Genomic DNA, 23,520 nt, shown 5'->3' with positions numbered 1-23,520 from the left:
GTGGCAAACCGTCATACCTACTTAAATTTGTGCTGGAATTATTGTTTGGCAGCAGAAATGTGCATAAATTACATACAGTAGGACATTTTGCCAAAGTAGGGCAGTTTGTCATATGGCAGCGTAAAATTATCCTACGGGTAGGACGTTTTGCCAAAGTAGGATGGTTTGTCAGAACACCGGCTTTAAAGGGTTAACAATAACAATGTATTGAATAATGACTTTAAAAAATAATATAAAATAGTGTGAGAAATACTGATAACAGTGCAAATGTTTGCAATATAAGAAATAAATGAAAAATGTAAACATCTATGTTTAGTGAACTTTGCAGTGTTGCTCTGTGGTGCAGCTACGACACCGTAGCAAAGTTTACACACTGTGTCTACTTGATCCACGTCTGACTCCGCGAACCCATAATGTTTCCAAACCACTGAAGTTTTTTTTTTACCTCTTTTCAACCAACGGCAGTCACTCTCCTCTCCAAATAACTTCTGCTTAGCTTTCTGAGCTTCCCTCGGGTCCTCTTAATTGTTGTGACGTGTGTTCGAAACAAGAGGTGCGCTCGTTTTGCCACACGGAGCAGCGCGAGAGTAAAGCACGAGGGAGGTGCTAATAATCGGCTCAGTCACTTTTAATGATCGTTGAAAGCCCAGATCGTAATCGTGATTAAAATTCGATTAATTGAGCAGCCCTACTGTGTAATACATTATTATAAATTAAAATGTTATTAGGGAAAAAAAAAAATCAGACAAAAGGTTTTCAGGAAATGTTATTAAATACTCAGTTTCTCTGCTATATATCATAAAAAGATCTAGAAGTGTGATTAAAGTGGAGAGTGGGTTCTTCTACATTTTGATAAAAGCCAATTGAGTCTAATAATAGAATAAATGTTTTTAGCATCTACATGAATGTTAAACTCACCAATAGTAATTATTTTATCTGAGACGAGCACTAAATCAGATAACAAGTCTGAGAAATCAGACAGAAACTGTGTAAGGCCCAGGTGGACGATAGATGATCACAAATAAAACTGGTTTTCAACAGGCCTTCAAATATATTAAAACTCTGAGTCTGATTAATAAGCTGGAGTGCCGCCACACCGCCTCAGCCTGTGCTTCGAAGATTCGGAAAATTAGTATAACTCGTGGTTCATTTAAACTAACATAATCCTCCTCGTCTAACCAGGTTTCTGTAAAGCAGAAAAAAATCAATTTGTTATTAAATTTTTAATTAATGTACTAATTAACGGCCTGTTTAATAATCCACATTTTTGCTTCGGTCTTTGCTTGAGTCGTGGATACCATGTTGTTCTTTTTTTGTGATTTTTTCTTATGTTTAAATAGTTTTTTTGCATTTTTTTGTCTGGATGCATTGATGATGATCATTTATCATCAGCAGCAGCAGCATAGAGGCAGTGTGGAATGCCAGCCTGTCTGATTCTGCAGTTTTAACCCCCCCCCCTCCCCAATTCTAGCAGCAGATGGTGAGTACTATTTTTGATATGTCCCTCCTTAGTTTATCCTAACGCAGCAGCACTGATCTAAGTTGACCCTCCACAGTACTCCTTCACACTCAGTCTCTGTGCTTCTGTGGGTAGCAGCTGGCACCAAAATCAATCCTCTTAGGCAACAAAGCTCACCCATATCACAACTTATGAAGAGAAGCCATGGTATCACAGGCTTTAAGCTACCATGACACATCTTCTACAATGTTAAACACGAGTGTCTAAAATGACACACTGGATGGACAGTACAGTGACACAGTGATTAGCACTATAACCTCAGCAAGAAGTGTTTGAATGGGTTGAAGTTCACTATCTGGCCACGGGCCTTTTCTCAGAGACATGCAGTTAATGGGGAGAATCTAAATTACCTATAGGTGTGAATGTGCGTGCGCTGTCTTTCTGTGTTGGTCTTGACACAGACTGGTGATCTATTCAGGGTAGTACCCTGCCTCTCACCTTATAACAGCTGGGACAGCCCCTCCACAATGGATAAGTGGAATATGGATGAATTGCATGGCTAGATTACGTGAAAAACATGAATTATAACCTGACAGCTTTATGTGATGTTTTACGTAAATGTTAAAAATGGACTGGACTAAATACAAAAGTTGTTCTTGCAAACATTTGACAATACTTTTAATTATGAAACATGAGAATACATTTTAGCCGAAACTGAATTTTAAACTGACATTTTTTTTTCAACTATACGATACTACTACTCTATATCAAATGTTTATATATATTATATTATTCTATATGTGATATGACATACTGGGAGAGATGGCACTGTTTTGTGCTGATGCCACAACCTGTGCTAATAGTGCAAATTATAGACAAAATGTATTTATTAAAACTATGACTTAAAATTTTGTACTTCCTTGGATAAACAACTGCTCCAGAACACACATGAAAGTTAGCAAATGAATGTAATGCAAAAAATAAATTAAAATGTGGTACTTGGAGCCAGTTTTATGCCGAAAATCTACTTTGTTATGTGTTCAATATAAGTTACAATGGAGTTTTACTCAGGTTAAAAGAATGATACCCTCTGTACAATCCCTATGGTAAATTGTTGTTTCACCTTCAAAGACTCCCAGTCATGGCAGTTTTTGGAATCACCTGCCAACAGTTATGGAAGATTGTGGGATCATAATGTAAAGCAATTTAAAGGGTGAAAAAGTCTTCAAAGGGAGTAAGACACTGGACACTGGTTAAACAAATCTCTTCATTTGGGCAGAGTGGGGCTGAAACTCATGTGAAGAAAACAAATCATCATTGTTTTATTTTTAGCAAGCACATGTCTGTGCTTGTCTGGTGGGAGGAATTAACAACAGGGAGAAGAGACAATTCAGAGGACTCAACTCTGTAAACATCTGGTTTCCTAGCCGACTTTATGCATGTATCATGCATGCAGAATAAAATAAAACAAAACCACTGGGATGGATAACTCTGTAGGTGGCGAGCTGGCTGCAGGTTATGTGCTGTCTTGTGTAAAACAAGAGTGGTAAAAAAAAAAAAAAAAGATACCTACCTGTTCGGCCTGGTCTTTTTCAGCTTCTTGGCTTGCAGAGGAGGGTCCCTGGGTGTGGGTTGAAGGTTCACTTTCTCCTCCTTCATTCTCACTAGATTCTCTGGATAAACTGGACTCTGCCTGCATAAACACAGTCAATTTATGTAATCTACACCATGCCTTGCGTTTTGTAATGGGGCCAGACCTCAAATCTATATATTCATCCTACATTCTTCCAGTAGCGGATTTTTAAAGGTCAAGCTGCTCATATTTAATTTTAATTCTCATCCTGCATAGTTCTCAAACAAAAGAAATGTAAAAATAAGGGGCATGCCTATTGCGCTACTGCAAAACATTGGTGAGAACTATCTTAATAGGTATTTGCTAAATTATGCACTGACTTTATAATCTTTGTAGCGGGATTATGTTAGCTTCCATTCCAATGTTCAATAATGAACGGTTAACACAATGAACAGTGCTTTTGGCCCATCTGCTCTGTGGTTCTAATAAATAAAGGCTCTGGATATAATCTGTGGAGTTCCAGTATTCTCAATATAATTATGGAAAGTTGTGATACGAGTTAAACAATTATTATCAAAATCAGCTTTGTTATGAATTGTCATGCACAGAGAAAATATAAAACAAAAGAACTATGAATTTAACCCGCCTCATGTAACAGCCAGAGTTTGTACCTTAAAGTTGATTTGCTGAGCCAGTTCTTTAGCCGTATGGTCTTCAGCACCAGGGTTGCTATTGGGGGTTAGATCCAGGAGGGCAGAGCGCATGGTACAGCCACAGGTCTCACAGCAGAAGTCCTGGGACCTGTCAGAGAACAGGTGGCATGTGGTGATGTCATCTTGCCACAAGGACTTGTTTGAGTTTCACACTTGGAACCTTCTAGATAATGATCGTGAATAAAATTGAATTCACTCCATGACTGATCAACCTACTACAGCAGGAACTCAAAACGGTACTCTCTATGGGACCTACATGCCGATACACATGCCCTATGAAATCAAGGTATGCTCCTAATGAGATCACGGGTGGTGTCCTGGGCGATCTCCTCCCAGATCTGGACCAGGGCATAACTGAGCTCCTGGATGGTCTCAGGTACAACGCGGCAACTTCAGATGGACAACAAAATAATGTCCCAGAGGTGTTCTGTTTGATTTAGGTCACACAAGCATGGGGAAGAGTGAATAGTATCAATTCCTGGAATAACCATTTTTGCCAAGTGAGGCTGGGGATTGAATCCTCTGGATAAACCCAGGACCCATCCAAGGATTTCATCCCGATACCAGCAGCAGTCAGGGCGCTGTTGTCTAGCCTGTGGAAGTCTGTGACCACTGACTCACCACTGTATGGGTCATGGTAGTTAGGGGCAGCTCAGCACGCCTCAAATCAGACAGTTACTAGAACATTGTCTGCTCAACCATTTCCAATTTGCATAAAAATGTTTGGCTCAAAGTTTGGACATATATAATGCATGTTGGGAAAGTTTAGCTTCATAGATAATTTAAGATGTATCTTGTTTTTGGAAAAATGGCCCACTTTTAAACAATTTTTTTACCTATTGAAATCACATTGCAATGTTAAACATGAATATATAAAAAATAAAGGCCTGAAATTTTCACTGGTGTTTCTTACCACCAAAATGAATCAGGTGTGTAATTTTCGATAGATGCATTAAAAATTGTCTCAATATTGGCTCGTAAACATATGAAAAGAAGCCCAATGCTCCTGCTGGACTATCTGAGGACACACTAATATAAGAAAAGGCAAAAAACCCCAAAACAACTGGCGGCAATTTCTAAATAAACAAAGTTCACAATATTGCAAGATAAAACATGTAGAATCATTTTTACCATGAAATTCCTAGTCACACAAATTAAGAAAATGGCATTTAACTTTCAAGCTGGCTGTAGCAAATATGACAAGTTGTACCACAAAAACAAAAATAGTTTAAAACCTGAGTCACTACATCTGAAATCACTAAAGTTTTAGAAAATTTTCTGTTAAACCATCTTCAATTTGCCTAAAATTGTTGTCATCCAAGGTTTGGATATAAAGGGTGGGCCATTTATATGGATACACCGTAATAAAATGGGAATGGTTGGCGATACGTTGAAACCAAGCACACCATTGTTTTTCTTGTGACATTACCAATAAGTTTGATGTGTCACATGGCCCTCTTCCTATTGAAAAAACAAAATTTTGTATCCAAGATGGCCGACTTCTAAATGGCCACCATGGTCACCACCCATCTTGAGGAGCTTGCCCCCTCACATATACTAATGTGCCACAAACAGGACTTTAATTTCACCAACCATTTCCATTTTATTACGGTGTATCCATATAAATGGCCCACCCTGTATAATGGCTGCTATAAAATGTTCAAGCTTCAAATATCAAATACTTACTCATATTTTTTTCTTACATAGTTTACCAATACACAGCTATTTTTGATGTTTCTCTCCCATATTATAGATTCGTCCATTTTGACTAAAACTTTAGGCTGAGATATTCATGTTCAAATCTAGTGCTAGAAATTCAAACAGGCTTGAACCAAAGAACCAAAGAGTCCAGAACAGGATTAAAAATGTTATTCCATTAAAAAAAAAAAAAAAAAAAAAAAAAACCCTGTCAAAACTTTATTGGAAGAATAAAATTTACATTCAACTTTACAAAAAACAAAATCCCATGGCAGCCTCAAATCTCTGAACACAGAACAATCAACTCAAAAAACTAAATAGCTCAATTACCAACTCATGTTGGTTATACACAGAACAAGCATTAAGCTGAGACATACTTTTATTAGACAGCCAACCTATTAAGAAACACCAATGCTTTTGTAATTCTTCAGCGCTTCAAATTTCTGACCGTGAAGCTTCCCCAACTTTACGGTCACATTAAATTTAAGAACTTCAAATTTCTCCAGAATTTCAGCCCTGACCGTTGAGTTTCTTAAGAACTTTCAAATAAAAGTGACTACATTATCAGCTTTTTACAGCTAAGGGGGGACAAACACAACAACAACAACAAAATCTGCCACTGACATCCCAAAAAGAAAAGTAAAAAACTGCCCCACAAAAAATACAACAAAAGGCAGAATTATGTTGGTGAATCTTGAGATGAATATGAGCAAAAAGCTGTGTATAGTTATACAGCCAGTGAGCAGCGTTTGGTACAAAGACATAGATCCAGATTTGTTGGATGATGGTCAGAGAACTTGCTGTTCTCAACATGAACAAAGCAAGAAAAACCAGAACCCTCACAGCAGCATATGCAGTGTGGCTCTTTGATGTATGTGCCAAAGAAAAATGTAACACCATGTGGTGCTTCGCCCATTCGGTACCAATTACAGTATACAGTTCTAAAGACTTTTACATTGAGCTGCCCATACTTTTTAGGGCTGTGTATCAATTCCCATCATCCCATACAAACAGACAAAACTCTGCTTCAAACATCAGTACCGGGATTACACTGTGACTGCAAGTGTGTTTGTAACAGTGACTTTCTATATCGTGTTGACTGCCACAGTGTGTATCGTCAGCTGTAATTTTTTTTTTAACATTGACATGCCCCTGTTAAGAGCTTAGAATACTGTGTGCACCTTTAGGCCAACATCTCAGCCCTGACAGCAAGGTTTGGTGTGATATTACTAGGAACACGATCAACAGAGACGCTTAATGCAGTGGAAAAAACATGAGCAGTACAGAAAAAGATGTTTCAGTGGATTTCATTGGATTGTGTTAGAATAGCTAATCATCCCTAGAAGCAACTAATGGCCTCATATTACAGCTGTGAAGTTGTGGAATGACTCATGCTCTCAGGAACAGCACATTATCACTGTAAAGCTCCTCAAGCAAAAGGTGGCATAGATAAATTTGGATACATTATGTATTAAATGATCCAAATCAGAGTCTTCCTCTGGAAAAAAGTGGTAATTAGATTCTATTCAAGTCAAGTTTAGACGTACAAAGAAAAAGCTTGGCTTATTCGGCATGAGGAATTTTGCACAGCATGTCGAATGTTCTTTTTTGGCCTCCAGTCTTCGCATAACTGGACTATGACATGGTAAATGGGAAGCCTGTGTCTCCAAAAGCAGGGACCACATAGGCACAGTGGTTGGTTGATAGTTTTTCACAAAAACTACAGTTGGAACCCTTTCAGACATAAATCAAGAACACATATGTCGGCTCACAGAGCTGGAAGAGCTTATTTGTAAATTCCAAGACATATACTGAAAGAATAGCAGCAGTTACGTCTGCTACTGGCTTACAAGCGTTGTTTGTCTGTTTGTCAGCAAACAAGTGTTCACAGTTTTCAAGATATAATTTTCTTATTTTTCATTCAATTCAGTTTTACTTATTTAGCACCAGACTGCAACAGTTGCCTCAAGGTGCTTTATATTGCAAGGCGAAGACCCTGCAATAATAAAGAGAAAACAGAAAAAACAACAACAATCAAATGATCCCGTATGAGCAAGCGCTTTGGCCACAGGGGGAAGGAAAAAATTCTTTTTAGCAGGAAGAAACCTCCAGCAGAACCAGGCTCAGGGAGGGGCGGCCATCTGCAATGACCGGTTGGGATTAAGGGGCGGAAGACAGGATAAAGACATTCTCTGGTAGTGAGCCACATATTAATAATAAGTAATAATTAAATGCAGAGAGGTGTATAAAAACACAGTGAGTGAAAAAAGGTTACTGAAGAAGAAACACTCCGTGCAGAGACAGTCCAGTCATCTGATAGGTGAGTCATAGCCCTGTTTAGCCTCCCAGCTCGATCAGTTCTTAAAAATGGTTCCCATCCTCTATGGGGTGAATTTCAGCGTCTTTCCTTGGACAGAGGTTTCTAGTTCCAAGATGCAGGACAAAGCGTTATAAAAACACCTTTGTCCCTGTTGTTGTCACCGAACTCAATAAGAATGGTTTTGATTTGATTCATTTGATTTAATTACAAAAAATGTGCATTTGTCAGGTTTTATTAGGTGTGTGTGTTTTGTGAAGGGATGCCAAATGCTATTATTTTTCTGTAAAGCAAATTTCCCTATGAGTATAAATAAAGTAACCTTAACCTTGGGTCACCTGATCCAGCCCTAACTATATGCTGTAGCAAAAAGGAAAGTTTGAAGCCTAATCTTAAAAGTAGAGATAGTGTCTGGGGTGATATGGTACTATAAGGTCTTTAAGATAAGATGGGGCCTGATTATTTAAGACCTTGTATGTGAGGAGCAGGATTTTTAGTTTTAACAGAGGATTTAACAGGGAGCCAATATAGAATAAATATGCTCTCTCTTGCTAGTCCCTGTCAGTACTCGCTGCAGTATTTTGGATTAACTGAAAGCTTTTCAGGGAGTTTTTATGGCGTTATTTTTGTGCCACTATTCTGAGCGCACGTAAGAAAATTTTGAGCGCACGTAAAAAAAGTTTGCAGGTGCAAGTGTTGCATTTTAAGGAGAAATTTATTTTGAGCGAAGAAAAGCTAAATTTGAGTGAACAAAATTCATTGCTGCGTGCAAAAAATTTATTTCAGTGTTTGCTATTATCCACACACACACACACACACACACACACACAATAGCAGCCCCTCTCGCTCAGTTTTTGCATTTGCGCTCGCTCGCAATGTGTTGCTCACGCTCTCAACATTTCTGCCCGTGCGCGTTCAACTCTTTCTGTACACCGTTATAGTTGTGCCACAAAACCAGCCAATCATAGACTTGGATGCAAATCTGATTGGCTGTTTTGGTCTCCAATCAAATCGAAATGACGAAATGCAATATCCCAGAATCCCTTTCGTCCAAAATTCAAACGAGGCAGTAGCGGAGGAACAGCATTGTTTTATGATGTTTTTGTTAAAACATCATAAAACAAAGTTTTAGTATAGCTCTTGCCCTTCAGGAGGAATTACACTCTCTGAGTGCTCTTGTTTATTCTTTGATACTTCTTTCACAGCAGCACTGTCCAGCACTACTTTCAAGAAAATACTGGCAGAGGAGTTAGTACTGTGAACTCAAGTTGACAGAACAAGAAAATGAAAGGATCCATCTTGATTCTTTAAACTATAAATAAGATGTTTAATGATGCCATTCCTCTACTGTTCTTGTACTTGACTTTAACCAATGGTTTGTAACTTGTTCTAAACCCTCTGCATTTACATTCATAAAGGCATCTCTTGACTTAAGACTTTAACAATGGCATCCCTACGTAGAAGTGTTCATTATTTCATTAGATGTCAAAGGGTTTTTCTGTCTTATGTTATCAGTGACTAAAGTGCAAATCTGAGCTGCTGCTGACTTGTACCCAGATGCCATCTTTATTAGGTATTTGCAATAGATTGGTTTTTGTTCATTATGTTTGCAGAGATGCCAGTATCTGAACAGGGACTAAATCCAGCAAACATTATGTTAATAACTAGCTGGTTGAAGTTTAAGGTTTAAGTTTCCTTACTATTTTTCAAACTGTCCTTACATGCAGACTGTCTTTTCACAAAGTGTCTAAAGATCAGATGTTGTCATTTCTGAATATGTAATCAAAATGAGTGTAAATGTGAAGTACTTAAATAGTAATATTTTACATTTTCATTTAATAAATGAACATTTTAGTGCTGCCTCAGCCACTGCGTGTGTGTGTGTGTGTGTGTGTGTGTGTGTGTGTGTGTGTGTGTGTGTGTGTGTGTGTGTGTGTGTGTGTGTGTGTGTGTGTGTGTGTGTTGGGAAGGGGTGGAGGTGCCATCATGGAGACAAGCAGCCTTGTATTCATCACACAGTATGTTTTCCTATCCATTTCATCTCCATGAACTAATGAAATAACCGGATGATCAAAAACTCATCTCATCTGCTAATAGAAGAGCAATTTTAGCTTGAACTTTACCATCGCTGGCTTTGTACCATTTTCTCTGAGGAAAACACAGTGTGATATGAAAATTGAGTGTCTGCTCACGCGTCCTCTGGAGACTGGCAGCACACAGCAACGATGAACTTGTCATCTTTCAATACCAGGACTGGCCTGGAAATGTTCTTTTCAGATTGTGATAGACCAGTAATTAGCAATGAGGCATGTCGACTCGAGCTCAGGTGCTTCTATTACATGTTTGAACGGACTTGGCTGTTTGAATATTTTATGAGGATCATATCCACTTCCTGCTTGCCTGCTACTTGAGGTTGTAACATTATTTCATACAAGAAGATGCAATATGCCATACTCACCTTATTACCATTCTCAACTGGAAAGACTGAAAAGATTTTTGTATCTACTAAATCTTACTTTTTGGCAAGGGCTCTTCTCTCTTCAGGAGTATAATCGAGAGATCCAATGGCACCCTCTCCTTTTGTTGGCATGAATCCAATTATAGCTATGAGGGCAGTGCGAACTGGAAGAAAAAAAAGAGAGAGAGAGTGTGTAAACAATGAGGAGAAAATAGCAAGTGAATGAAAAACACAACGTAAGGTCGGGGGGCGGGTCCATTCCACTGCAGGACAACCTGCATGTGGCGAATAAAGCTGATTGAGTATTGACTATTGATATTCATTGTTAGCCTCACTTGGCCATGACAACCTGTTAATTCTCCAGTTTATGTTTATTCTCTGAACTGTCTGTTCTTTAAATACATCTTGCTTGTAAATGTAGATTTGGTAAAAAAATTATCATTCATATCAGCAGCAATAACATCGGGTTGTGTCAGTCAGAGTTCACTATAATTATATTGAAACAGTGTGTGACTTTGGCAAAAACTATGTTGTTTTCTCTGGTCCTCTGCCCAGTCGGACCTGGAGTGATGCATTTCGTCCTCAAATTGCTGGCTGTCTGAGTGGTGTCCAAAAAAAATCACGTGGGCTTTTTAGATAATTGGGAAACTTTCTGGGGAAAACCTGATCTTATTAGGAGAGACGACATCCATCCCACTTTGGATGGAGCAGCTCCCATTTCTAGACATCTGGTGAAATTTATTAAACCCCCCAAAATGTGACTGAGACTTGGGACCAGTCTTACACACCTCTCTGCAACTTCTCTCTTCCTGTAATCCCCCCCAAAACCCCTTCTTTTTAGCGGCTATCTGCTCGCAGACCACCAAAAAAAACAAAAGAAAAATCATCAAAAATACAATTTAAAATAAAAATTTTTTTAAAAAAAATAAAAGTAAGAACAATATAGTATCCACAACTGCACCAGAGTAAAGCTGTTAAATATGGATTGTTAAACATTAGGTCTCTCTTTTCTATGTTCCTATTCGTAAACGGCGATGATCTATTGCTCCATCGATCAATAGAGAAATAGATAGAAATAGAGAGAAATTTCAATTAAGTGACTGAAAAAGACACTAGGACGAAGACAAGAAGAAGCAGCAAATTTTAACAGCAGCCAGTCTATTGAAATAAGTCACTTTGGTGCAAACTGTCATACTTCAGTTCTGATGACCTGCTATCTCTAACTGTGTGTATAACCTATGACCAAAGTTTGTGAAAATAGCTGGGCTATAAACAATACACACAATACACTTCAGCTTACATTTTAAAAAATAAACAGTATTAAGTACAGACAGACCAGAAAACAGCTTGAGGAAAAACATTTGTCAAGATATTCATGAGTAACGATACCATATCTAAATAAATCAGCCTATGTAAAAAATACAAATTTAAATATTTCCCAAAGAGACATCAGAGGGAATGTTTAATTATCTGAAGCATGCTTTATTAAATATGCAGGCATATCATATGAACTAAAGCAGCCACCAAGAGTAGTGAGCATAAACCTGGAACCCTACAGTTGGCCTGTCTGTGACAATCGGAAGCACTGTTCAATTATCAAGTCAGGCCTCCTGTGGTCATTGCAAACAGGATCAGACACAACTTAGAGCCAACACTTTAAAAACCCAGCAGGGGAAGTCAAATCTCTGAGGCATAGCTGGCCATGTGACCTACAGTTTGTTGGTAAAAAGAAGTTAGGAGCAACCTTTGTCTTTGATTTAATTCTGTTATTGATTTGAAACTCTTCTTACTTAAGAGAGGGAGGCAGTAGAGAGAAATGCTTTGAGGAAGATGCAGCATCTCCCACTGAGTTTCCACTGATTAAAGTTCCATGCTGAGAAGTAACATGAAAGCAGAACTCAGCAAACGGACCAAACGCCAGTTACAAACTAATGAGGAGTTCTTGGTAGTAATAAATTATTCGTTTTTACTCTCGAGGTGTATAAAAATACTCTTATATCAAGACCCTCAGCACAAGTTCATCTATCAACACCAGCACCCAAAGTGCAATACTGTTTAGGCCAGAAGCAGATTACTGGAGTGAGCTTTGTCATTTATATTAGAAAACAAATGTTTCACATACAAAGTTCATGCAGTACTGAAAAAGATCTCTTTGCATTTAACATACTGACTTTGGCAAGCAAGCAATCTAAGGACACTAAATGCAAGTCTAAAAAGTTTTAATTTTAGTTTTCTTAGAGGAAAGCACCGAGTGCACAGATCTCAAACTCAGGGGGAGAGAGTTCCAGAGTCTGGGGGCCAAAAGTCTACTTTAGTTTTCAACTCTAAAATAACAGGCTGAGCTAGAGCAGGAACAGACAATGTAAATGTTGATGGAGAAATAGTAATTCTTCTATTATCAATTTTTCTATCAAGACAGAAAATTTTCACCTTTATTTGAAGAGATTGGGGTGGCAGGTGGAGCAGGAGTAACAATATTACTAATGGCATCAAATAACACCTGAGGATTACCTCTGCTCTTTGTAACCAGATGTGAGAAATAGGCACTCTCGCATCTCTAACTGAACGGTTGAAAGAAAGATCCTTTATTAGACCATGTGCTCAGCTTATCGACAAGAACGCTTTAAGCAGCGAATGGTTTCATTTATGCGAAGGGAGAATTTGGAAACGAGCTAATTTCAGTAAGACAGTAATTATTAAAAAGATTTGTTGTAAGATCATAAGGGGATAAGAACAACTTAAAAGAATCAGAGAATTTCTCAGCAGTAGAGGAATTTAAGGTGTGAGTGCTGACCACACGGCAAGCAGGAGAAAGACAAGTTAAAAATAATACAGTGATGATCAGAAGTAAAAATGTCCCCAGAACAAATAGAATCAATATTTAAACCCAAAGTAAAAACAAGGTCCAGTTTGTGTCCTTTGGTATGTGTGGGACTAGACACAAACTGAGTGAAATGAAAAGAATCCATGATGCCAGTAAAGCTTCTGGCAAAGAGGTCAGAGTTGTCGTCTACGTTAATGTTAAAATCTCCAACTATAAGGAGTCTGGGCAGCTTTATAGTGGAGGATAATAAGTCACTGAATGCCTTTAAAAATGGACGATACACCACAGGACAATAAAAAAAAAAAAAAAGGTCTTATACCTGACTCTAATCAGCTGTAGTTCAAACGAAGAAAAATGTCTAACTTTTGCTGAATGACAGGGGAACTGGTGGTAAACGCTGACACAGGAGAATGAGGTATCTTGACCCGTCAGTGAAGATCGGATAGATAAGAGCAGCAGTCAATATGCCACCGACACACACAAAAACTACACCGCACTACACCACATCAGGACAAACTGCAGCCGCCAGCAGCAAAACCAAACACATGTATCATCATAAGGGCCTCTGACAGTGGACTCGTCTCTGTGCTTGTCCTCCTAGACCTCAGTGCAGCATTAGATACTGTAGACCAGGGGTGTCAAACTCCAGGCCTCGAGGGCCGGTGTCCTGCAGGTTCCAGATCTCACCCTAGGTCAACACAATCAAATGATTAGTTCAATACCAGGTCTCTGGAGAACTTCAGGACATGTTGAGGAGGAAATTTAGCCATTTGAATCAGCTGTGTTAGATCAAGGACACATCTAAAACCTGCAGGACACCGGCACCTAGAGGCCTGGAGTCCGAGACCTGTGCTGTAGACCATAATATTCTCTTAGAATGATTAGAGCATGCTGTAGGTTTTACAGGTACTGCACTGTGGTGGTTTCTATCATATCTATCTAATAGACTCCAATTTGTTCATGTAACTCGGCCTTGATGACCTTGAGAAAATGCTGAAGCGCAACTGGGTTCTGCAGCAAGGCAATGATCCAAAACAGACCAGCTAGTCCATCTCTGAATGACTTACTGACACAGTGAAAACCTTGGAGTGGCCCATTCAAAGTTTTGACCTGAATCTGACTGAGGAGCAGTTGCATGACCTTAAAAAGAAGGTGTATTTTCGAAAACCCTCCAATGTGGCTGAACTATGACAATTCAGCAAAGATGAGTGGGCAGAGCTGTAAAAGAATCATTGCCAGTTACTGAAAACGCTTGATTGCAGATGTTGCTGCTAAAAGTGGCACAAACAGTTATTCGGTTTAGCGGGTAATCACTTTCTCACACAGGGCCATGTAGGTTTGGATTGTTAAGATAAGATAAGATAGAACTTTATTAATCCCTCGGGTGGGTTCCTCTGTTTCCTCCTTAATAATGAACACCTTCATTTAGAAACTGCATGGTGTGTTTACTCGTGTCATCTTTGTCTAACATTTAAAATTGGTTGATGATCTGAAACTTTGAAGCGTGACAAACATACAACAAAAATAGGAAATCAGGAATACTTCTGTACCAATTAACAGCATTAGAGCATCAGTGCTTACCTGGATGGTTTTGCATGCAAGACATCAGTGCTATTAATTAGTGATGATCATTTCAGTACTTTTCCTACACATCTCATTTCACAGCTCTACAAATTCTTTTGTGGAGCTTATTTCCAAATGCAACCTCTAAATCAGGGGTGCTCAATCCCAGTCCTCGAGAGCTACTGTCCTGCAGCTTTTAGATGCATCCTTGTTCCGACACAGCTGAATCAAACGAATGGCTTGTTATCAGGCCTTCTCCAAACTTGATGGCATGCTGAAGAGGTGATCAAACATTTGATTCAGCTGTGTTGGAGTAGGGATGCATCTAAAAGCTGCAGGACAGTAGCTCTCGAGGACTGGGATTGAGCACCCCTGCTCTAAATACTTAGATTACCTCAGGGAATAAGATACGTATGGAGAACTGGGATCTTGTCTCCTATACTTACTACTCCAAGAGGGCTGCCAGGTCTCGGGATGGTGGCCAGAGATGCTCAGACAAATCTTCTTCCCAACTTCAAATCTCCCATTTGGCTAATGGAAGGGAATAAAAAGAAAGTGGTATTGGTACGTATGGGAAAACAGAGGCACAGCACATATTTCTCAAAACCTATGAACACAAACTGACATAAAAGTTTTGAGCAGTATTAACAAATAAAAATGAGGCTACTACTGTGCAAATGTCAGAGCTTTCAAACAAAAATCTAATTAAAAATTTGGTTCAACAAAGAACCAATAAAATAGTAGCTGGTGTCAGTGAAAACATGTGAACACAGTTTTCTCACAACAAATTCTAACTTTTATCAGTCATTAAAACATGTACCGCACAGCTGCCTGAATATAGTGGGAAAAGGATGATTTGATCTTGTGAATTTTTTAATTTCGACAGTCTCATTTTTGTGGTTGTTTCATATAAACAAAAATCCACACATTACATAAAGATCTATAACTGACTGAAATAAATATTTGATCCGTTTTCAATAAGCGCCTTCCTTATGGTCATGCAGCCTAGTCCAGCCTTGATTTGGGTTTCCTGACCACAGGACTTCCTCCCAACGTGAGGATTCTGGTTGGTGGTCAAATACTTATTTCACTCAATGACATTCAAATCCATTTTCAACTTTTTTATTATTATTTTTTATTTTTTTTACTGACATTCCATCTCTCAACATTAAAATGAAATTACCATTAAAATATGAAACTATTCTTTTTTGTATGAGAGGAATTCAGCATGGGATAAAATTAAATTTCCCCCACTGTGTGTGCGAGTTAATCGATTCCCCCTGTTTTATAAGTAAAATTAGAGCTGGATTTTAAAATAAGAGAAAAAAATGAAATGTTAAAAGTTATGCATTCAATGTTTTAATTAAAGTGAAAAACACAATAAAGGGAGAAGCTTGAATGTCCCTCGTTCTCTTTTACATCTTGACTCTACTAATGTTTGATTAATGGTCGCTGTTGTCACTAGTCGGTACCAGACTTTGTGCTAAGGTTGGGCGATATGTAAAAATTTTCCAACTGACATTCGCCGGTCCAATAACCGACAAAAGGCAATATACTCACGCAGGCGCAGACTTTTTGATGGGCGCTATTATTTTTTCTGTTGACTGCTTCTCCCTAGCTTCAGTCAACATTATCAGCAAACTTACTCACGGGCAAATAAATAAATTGGTCTTGTAAAAACGATCGGTGAAAGGCTCAGTCTATCATCGATGGGCAATATATTCGTCCAGTCACCCAACCTTACTTACTAGCAATTGAATCTAATTGTTAAAAATTTCTAGATCTTACGACATCTATCGGCCGGCCCGGGAAAGGCTTGAAGTTTCCTCGGATAAGCTGGAGGTGGCAGCAAGAGGGAGGTTTGGGCTTCCCTGTTGCAGCAGGTTTGTTTTAACTGTTTAAAGTATAATGTTGTATAATGCTGAATATAATGTACGTGTAATGTTGATAACGCACAAAACGAAAAGTTAAGCGGCATGATTCATTATTGAAGAATGGGGTAAATTGTTTACAATGCCTTTGTTATTAGTTTTTGAAATTTCCATGAAATGATTTTAAAATTGAACTTCATAGTTTTAGACTAGTCAGTCAGTCTCATTTTTTCCTGGCCAGGAACATCCTTAATCTTAACACCTGAACTGTCCTGGAAGCTCACTTTCTTCCCCTATTACGTTCAACTCCCTGACTGTTTCAAAAGAAAATTGAGCTCTAGCTTGTTCCTCCAGGTGTGTAAGCCTGGGCTTGAATGGAATCAGGGCCATACATATGCTCACTGGTAAGCCTAGAACGATATTTATTTTTGATAATGTTCATTTTAGAGAATGTGCCTTGCAGTTATGTGTGAAGCCAAACATGGTCAGTGTATAAGGTTGGGAAAGTTGTCTGTTCTTAAAAATTGCTTTTTCAGCTTTTTGATTATCTGCTGCATCAGGAGAATAATCAAATGCAGCTAAGATGTGATCTTCATCTGCATCTTACTGTGAGTAGGATGATGCTGGGAGGTTTCATGGGGTATTCTGGGGGAAGTATGATCCTGCCGTGGTAAACCCCACCATCAAAATCAGAGTCTGGAGGACCACGAACAGAAAAGTGCCACTCAAAGAGATTGTCCTGCAGAAAGAAGGAAATATCATTTTAAGTAGAGCAGGGCAATATGACCAAAAATATTTATCACGATATATATTTGAAAATTTGCGATAACGACATAGCTGACGATATAATTGACACTAGACAAAACACTTTACAAATCCACAACTTTATGGGTGCAGAAAAAAAAACATCAATGTATTTTCACTTAAACAAGCAGCTGTTTTTTTATGTGCATTAAAGTTATATAAAAAATTAACAGTGCAAATGCAAATTCCTTGCTGACAGTTTAACCAAAAGGCCGACATATCCTCAGCATGACCATGTATAATATCCACAAAACTTAAAAAGAGGTTATACACACACAATACGGTAACATTATGTTAAAGCGCAGTACGTATCACTCCGCCAGGCTCCTGCCTACGATAGCCGTAATGCTCCGACAATCCATCAAGCGGTGCGGGTTCGTAGCTTAGCAAAGTCGTACTAAAACGTTTGACAGATTTTCGAGCGCCGTGTACATAAAATCGTTTCGAGGTCAGTAAACACAACCAGAATTCATACATAAGGCACACGGGATTATAAAGGACACTGCTGATTTTCAGAAAAATCAAAGGATTGATTTAAAGTGTGCTGTATTTTCCAAACAACACGGTAATAACGACGGCCCGCTAGCATGCTCTACCAAAAATAGTGCTTTGTTGTGTATCTGACGGATGAAAGCTAAACCAGTTCCACACCACTGAAGTTGCAGCATTTTTACAAACCAATTCTGGTTCATCTGTTTCATTCAACGATCCGCTTTCGCCCTTCTCATTCTGCGTCGCCGCCATGTGCGTATGAAAACAAAGGCACTGCGCATGCACGTTTTACCCATATTCTATCACGATATTTCATTTTCTTATCGTTGCCCAACATTATACCGGTATTACCATGAACGGTGTGATATGGCCCAGCCCTAATTTTAAGAACATATTTCTGTCTGAGAAGACAACAGAAGGTAGGACTGGGCGAAAAATCAAGTTTAAAAAAAAAAAATCCATATACTTTGATACGACATATAAGATGTGACACTATCGTTTATATCGATATAGTCTACGTTTGCTATAATTATACTTGTGGAGCCAGTCTCTCTCGTCCAGGCTTGTCTCTACACGTCACTCTGCCCCGCCTCTATTTCTCACTGAACACAACTCGCCCATCGCTTCACCTGCAGGCAGCGACCAGATGGACACAGTAGCTATCGCAGAGTAGCTGGTTGGTAAAAAGAAAAACAACGGCTCAAATATTTGAAGATGGTTTGGATTCAAAGTGTCAGATGAGCAGCAGAATAATGTATTCTGTAGAGAATGACGAAAAAGCGTCCCGACAAAAGGTTCGAGCTCTACCAATCATTTTCACCATTTACAACAGCGCCACAGTGCTTGAACCTGCGTGCTGTATCCCAGACCGCGACGTCTTCCCAGCCTCCTGCCCCGAAACAAACCATCTTAAAGCCACAGTAGCCTATTATATCACTAAAGACATGATCCCTATCGCAACTGTGGAACAAGAGGGCTTTATACAGCTGATTATCTGATATTATCAGCTGATTTGAAATAAGAAAAAAATATGCTAAGAAATAAAAAGTGACTTGCAGAGCTAAACATCTCTATTGACCACTAGACAAATATTTTCAGAAGTCATAGCCAGCGTATATCTATCACTTATGAAAGTGAAACTAAGTATTAAATCCAATGAACTTACTGGAGTGTGTTTGTGTTTGTATTAGCTTGAGGATTGTGACACTAAATGAGGACCCCAGCTGAGACAAGACAGGGATATATAGTGAGATTTAAAAGGCCTAAAAGTATGGGTTATCTTATATAAAAGATTTTCAGAAAACTTGACTTCTGACCGTGAGGTCACAAAATTCAAAGAGAATTCGGAGAACTTTAATAACCATATTCTATCAGTTTGAAAATCCCAGGTCACGTCTTTGATTTCACACCAATTTTGACCTGCAGTCAAGCTCACTACAAACTGCAACTGATATCTATAGGTGAAAATTTTACACACTGTAACTTGAAGGCTATCAAAACTAGTAGTACCTAGTAGTGTAAAAGTAGCGTAAAAGTAGCTGCATTGCCTGCTTATATTTTCATTGTCATGCATTGTTAGACTATAGAGTAAAGTAATAGCATAAAAATGCCAAACTTACTTCTAGTGGTTGGGCATGATAGTGCTCTGTGGGATCCCTCAGTTCAGCAGCCTCCTTCATCAGCCTCTTCACCGCTTTCCATCAAAAGAAATAAAGAAAAAGGAAAAAAAAAGGTTACCACCTGCACGGAAAGCTACAGTACATCTGGAAAGCATTTACACCACTTCACTTGTACCATGTTTTGTCATGTTACACCCTTATTCCTAAACCGATTCAATTCATTTTTCACCTCAAAACTCTACACACAATGACCTAATCTTTCTTTCTTGCAAATTTATCAGCCGTCTGGAGTCAAATGTATAAATGACTACATCTGATTTTACTTTTATATTTCACCTTTAAAAACTATTTACTTTGACTTGCGGAGAATATGAAAAATAACAAGCTAGTTTTCTTAGACTTAGAAATGTCCATCATTAATGGGGGACAATGTCTATGAATCAGTATTTAAGGTTTGAGTCTCGTGAAATTGTGTGTCATCAGGACACCACAACACAGAGCAAACGCCTTTTTCACAGACACACAGCCGTGGCAGCAGAAGAATATCACATCAATAAGGCCCTGAGTAAATGTGCTTAAGCCAGCTAAACATTTGCCAAAGAAGAGTTGAAGCAGTTAGAGCCACAAAGGGTGAACCGACATTGTATTAAATCCTGGATTACTACTGGGATGCAGCTCAAGTTCATGTTTGAAGGCAGATGAGTAAATAATTTTGGCAATGTAATGTATATCTAAAGGCTGACAGCCTGAAAGCCAACTTTGGTATGTCAGTTTCTAAGAACTGTATGGAGGATGATGATGAAAGTGAGGTATTAACAGCTTCATCAACATCTTCCAGTAAGCTTTGTTTACTGTGTTATTTGATGTTTTAGCTTAGCATTTTTACTCTGGCTGTAATGAAATTACTTATTAACATGGTAGTTACGGTAAACAAATAAGAAACTTTCATTTATAACCAGTAAAAGTATAACATTATTATTTAACACTGTAGCATGCAAATACTGTAATGGTAACGACACTATCACATTACCAGATAGCAAGGCAGTTGGTGTGGTGTATAAAATGGTGTTTAACCCCAGAAGCATAGACTTGCATGATTTTTTGCTAAGTATCATTGGATATCGTTACTCAGTTCAACATATCAATAACACACACACAAATCTCAGGGTCGTGGAAAAGATATTAGTGTGTTTGAGAAGGGTCAAATCATTGTCATGCTTCAAGCACAGTAAACATCTAAGGGGATTGTAGAAACTACTAAAATTGGGTTAACAACTGTCCAACGCATTATTAAAAAGTGGAAGGATAGCGGTGACCCATCGTCTTCGAGGAAGAAATGTGGCCTGAAAAAAAATTCTGAATGATCGTGATTGCCGATCACTTAAACATTTGGTGAAATCAAATCAAAGAAAAACAATAGTAGAACTCAGGACTATGTTTAAAAGTGAAAGTAAGAGCATTTCCACACACACAATGCAAAGGGAACTCAAGGGATTGGGACTGAACCGCTGTGTAGCCGTAAGAAAACCACTAATCAGTGAGGCAACCCGGAAAAAAAGGCTTCAATTTGCTAGGGAGCATGAAGATTGGACTCTGGAGCAATGGAAGAAGGTCATGTGGTCTGGTGAGTCCAGATTTACCTTGTTCCAGAGTGATGGGCACTAGATAGAAATAAATCTTGTGACATTGCAGAAGCTTATTGAAACAATGCCACAGAGAATGTGTGTCGCAATCAAAGCTAAAGGCGGTCTAATGAAATATTAGAGTGTGTGACCTTTTTTTGGTGGCGACTTTTTTTTTTTGGCCAATACTATAATATAAATTCCATATTTGCTCGGGTCTTAAATAACTGACCAACAACAAAATCCTCTTGCACTACCATTGCATTGGCACTCAAAGAAATTGTGATCAATGATGATTTCATTTTTTGCCAATATCGTTGAGTCCAAAACACTACAAAGCATAAAACATAGTGCTATATTTATAGTTACTACTGCATTCATTCAGATATGTCGCCACACAATTTCTGGAAAATTATCTTTTTTCAAATTTATCTTCCCAAAAAAAAAAAAAAAAAAAAAAAAAAAAAAAAGCTCTGTTACATGCAAGCTAAAGATGGGGAGATAAGATAAGATAGAATTCAAAGGTGGTGATAGTTAGAGTTGACAATGCAATGACAACGAAAATGATAGTGAAATTAACATGGTTTTTCTTGGATTTCATTATGACATTCTCTCATTTAACGTATCTGTGCCTGGAGACACTGACAGGAACTACACTGCTCCTTATTGCCTGCTGAGTTTCATATTCATTTTCCATTTTTGGCTCTGTCTTAAATGGTACATAAACTGGTTCTTGTAAGATGCTTTTCTCCTCAAACTGAACACTCAAAGCGCTTTCTATCCAACATTCAGACACATACTCCAATAGATGCATCAGAGAGCAACATGGGGTTAGTATCTTGCCCCAAGCAGATTTGGCATGCACAATGGAGCAGCCAGGGATTGAACCACCAACCTATCCATTTAGTAAATAACCTGCTCTACCTCCAGAACTGCAACTACCCCCATAGTAGGAAGAGATGACAAGAAAAGCCTTTCCCACACAACTGTCTCTGCAGAAGTCCAGTAACAGGCCCAAGGTGATAATCCTTATATGCCAAATCATCTTATGCAACACAAATGTTGACTATTTGCCACTAGGAATGACTCACACCAGGTCCAAAGGGATAAAAAGAGACACTGTTACATAATAACAAGCTAACACCAAAGACGTGAAAGGCATAGACAAGAGAATGAAAAGAAAAAGCATCTCCAGACTGTGCGCACGTCTACCGCTGTCACTACTATTATAGCATTTAGCTAAAAAAGGAGACCTAAAGCGCTACAGGTATAAAGACCTGCTCTCAAAAACCGTCAAAGGTTTAACGCTCTAATTGTTTAAAAGATTTAGAGCATGTTTAGTACCATCTTATGACGGTACAGAAATGTAAGCAAACAAGACTGATGTGGAGATTTTTGTTTCTATGTACACGCTGATGGATGCCAGGATTCCTGATCATTCTATAGTGAGAAACCCGGTTATGTTTGCGGTGTGATGGAGCAACCACATGTTTTAAATTGTTTGGGTGTGCTTGGGACAAAGACGACACCATTTTATTGCATAAAATACAGCCGATTGCATGTCGTGGACTGCTTTGCAAGTTGACTGCATCGCTCTGTATACCTGGCCGATGAGGAGACGAGGGAGGAAAAAGTAAATATATAAACAGTGCGTTTGACTCCAGCTTGTCAGTCCAGTGAGTCACCAGTTCACCAGCTAAAAATAACACTTCATTAGAAGCTTATACTAACAAAACTTTGTGGTTGTATTTAATTTAACGAGTCGTTAGTCGCAGTAAACCCATCAGCAGATAACCTGGAGAAGATGGGCTACGTAAAAAGTGAAGGGGGGGCGTGTTCACGGTCACATCCAGCAGGTGACACAGCTATTCCACCTCGAGTCACTACTGCACAGACTGACTCCAAACGTGCAATACGGCAGCTCCCACAAGTGGGAAATTTTGACTTCATTTTTGTACTATGGAAGGAAGTGCAGCCAGGTCATGCATCTTTTCTACAGTCATTTGTTGTGAAGGGAGAAGAAACAATGCTGTCCCATAATTCATTGCAATGGATCATCCTACCATTCATGAAAACCCATCAACATAATAACCAAAGTTTCACAGAAATGGTCATTTACAAGTGCATTTAGCACTTCATGCCACAACCTGCTGATGTATTAAAACATTACAAATACACTTACTCAGCATTGTGGAGATTTAAAGAGGGTTTCTTTTTCAAAATAACCATCAATTGCCTGTGTCTATTACCTATGTGTCTATTAAGAAACCTGGGTGAGTTTCCTGAACATACTCACATCTTGAGAGGATGCTATTTAGTCCATTTGATCAAATCGGTGGCAGAACAAATTCTCATTAAAGCAACAAGTTCGCTTATGAAGTGCTCTGTAGTTATCTCAGTGTTCATCGCTCCTCGTTTTAAATCTCATTTTTAACCCAGATCAGTCACTCTGAGGGGAAACACAATCTCCAGCAGCTCTGCACTCAGGAAACAAGCCATTGTGATGA

General features: G+C 38.7%; 1 protein-coding gene across 4 annotated transcripts in view; it reads right to left on the bottom strand.

Annotated features, from left to right (window-relative positions):
* Window positions 1-23,520, bottom strand: part of ube2j1 (ubiquitin-conjugating enzyme E2, J1) — a 48,024-nt gene that overhangs the window by 16,124 nt on the left and 8,380 nt on the right. For all 4 annotated transcript variants that reach the window (XM_026194543.2, XM_026194542.2, XM_026194541.2 and 1 more), the window contains 6 exons: window positions 19,392-19,465; window positions 17,084-17,215; window positions 15,052-15,136; window positions 10,277-10,382; window positions 3,704-3,833; window positions 3,033-3,152 (listed from right to left, as the gene is read on the bottom strand). In XM_026194543.2, coding sequence (XP_026050328.1) covers window positions 3,033-3,152; window positions 3,704-3,833; window positions 10,277-10,382; window positions 15,052-15,136; window positions 17,084-17,215; window positions 19,392-19,451 — 633 coding nt within the window. In that variant the 5' untranslated portion in view covers window positions 19,452-19,465. The remainder of the gene's footprint in view (window positions 1-3,032; window positions 3,153-3,703; window positions 3,834-10,276; window positions 10,383-15,051; window positions 15,137-17,083; window positions 17,216-19,391; window positions 19,466-23,520) is intronic.

This window comes from Astatotilapia calliptera, chromosome 15 (genome assembly GCF_964374335.1).
Source record: "Astatotilapia calliptera chromosome 15, fAstCal68.1, whole genome shotgun sequence".
Taxonomy (NCBI): Eukaryota; Metazoa; Chordata; class Actinopteri; order Cichliformes; family Cichlidae; genus Astatotilapia; species Astatotilapia calliptera.
Note: the sequence above shows the minus strand (reverse complement) of the source record. Positions and strands in the feature narration are given on the sequence as shown.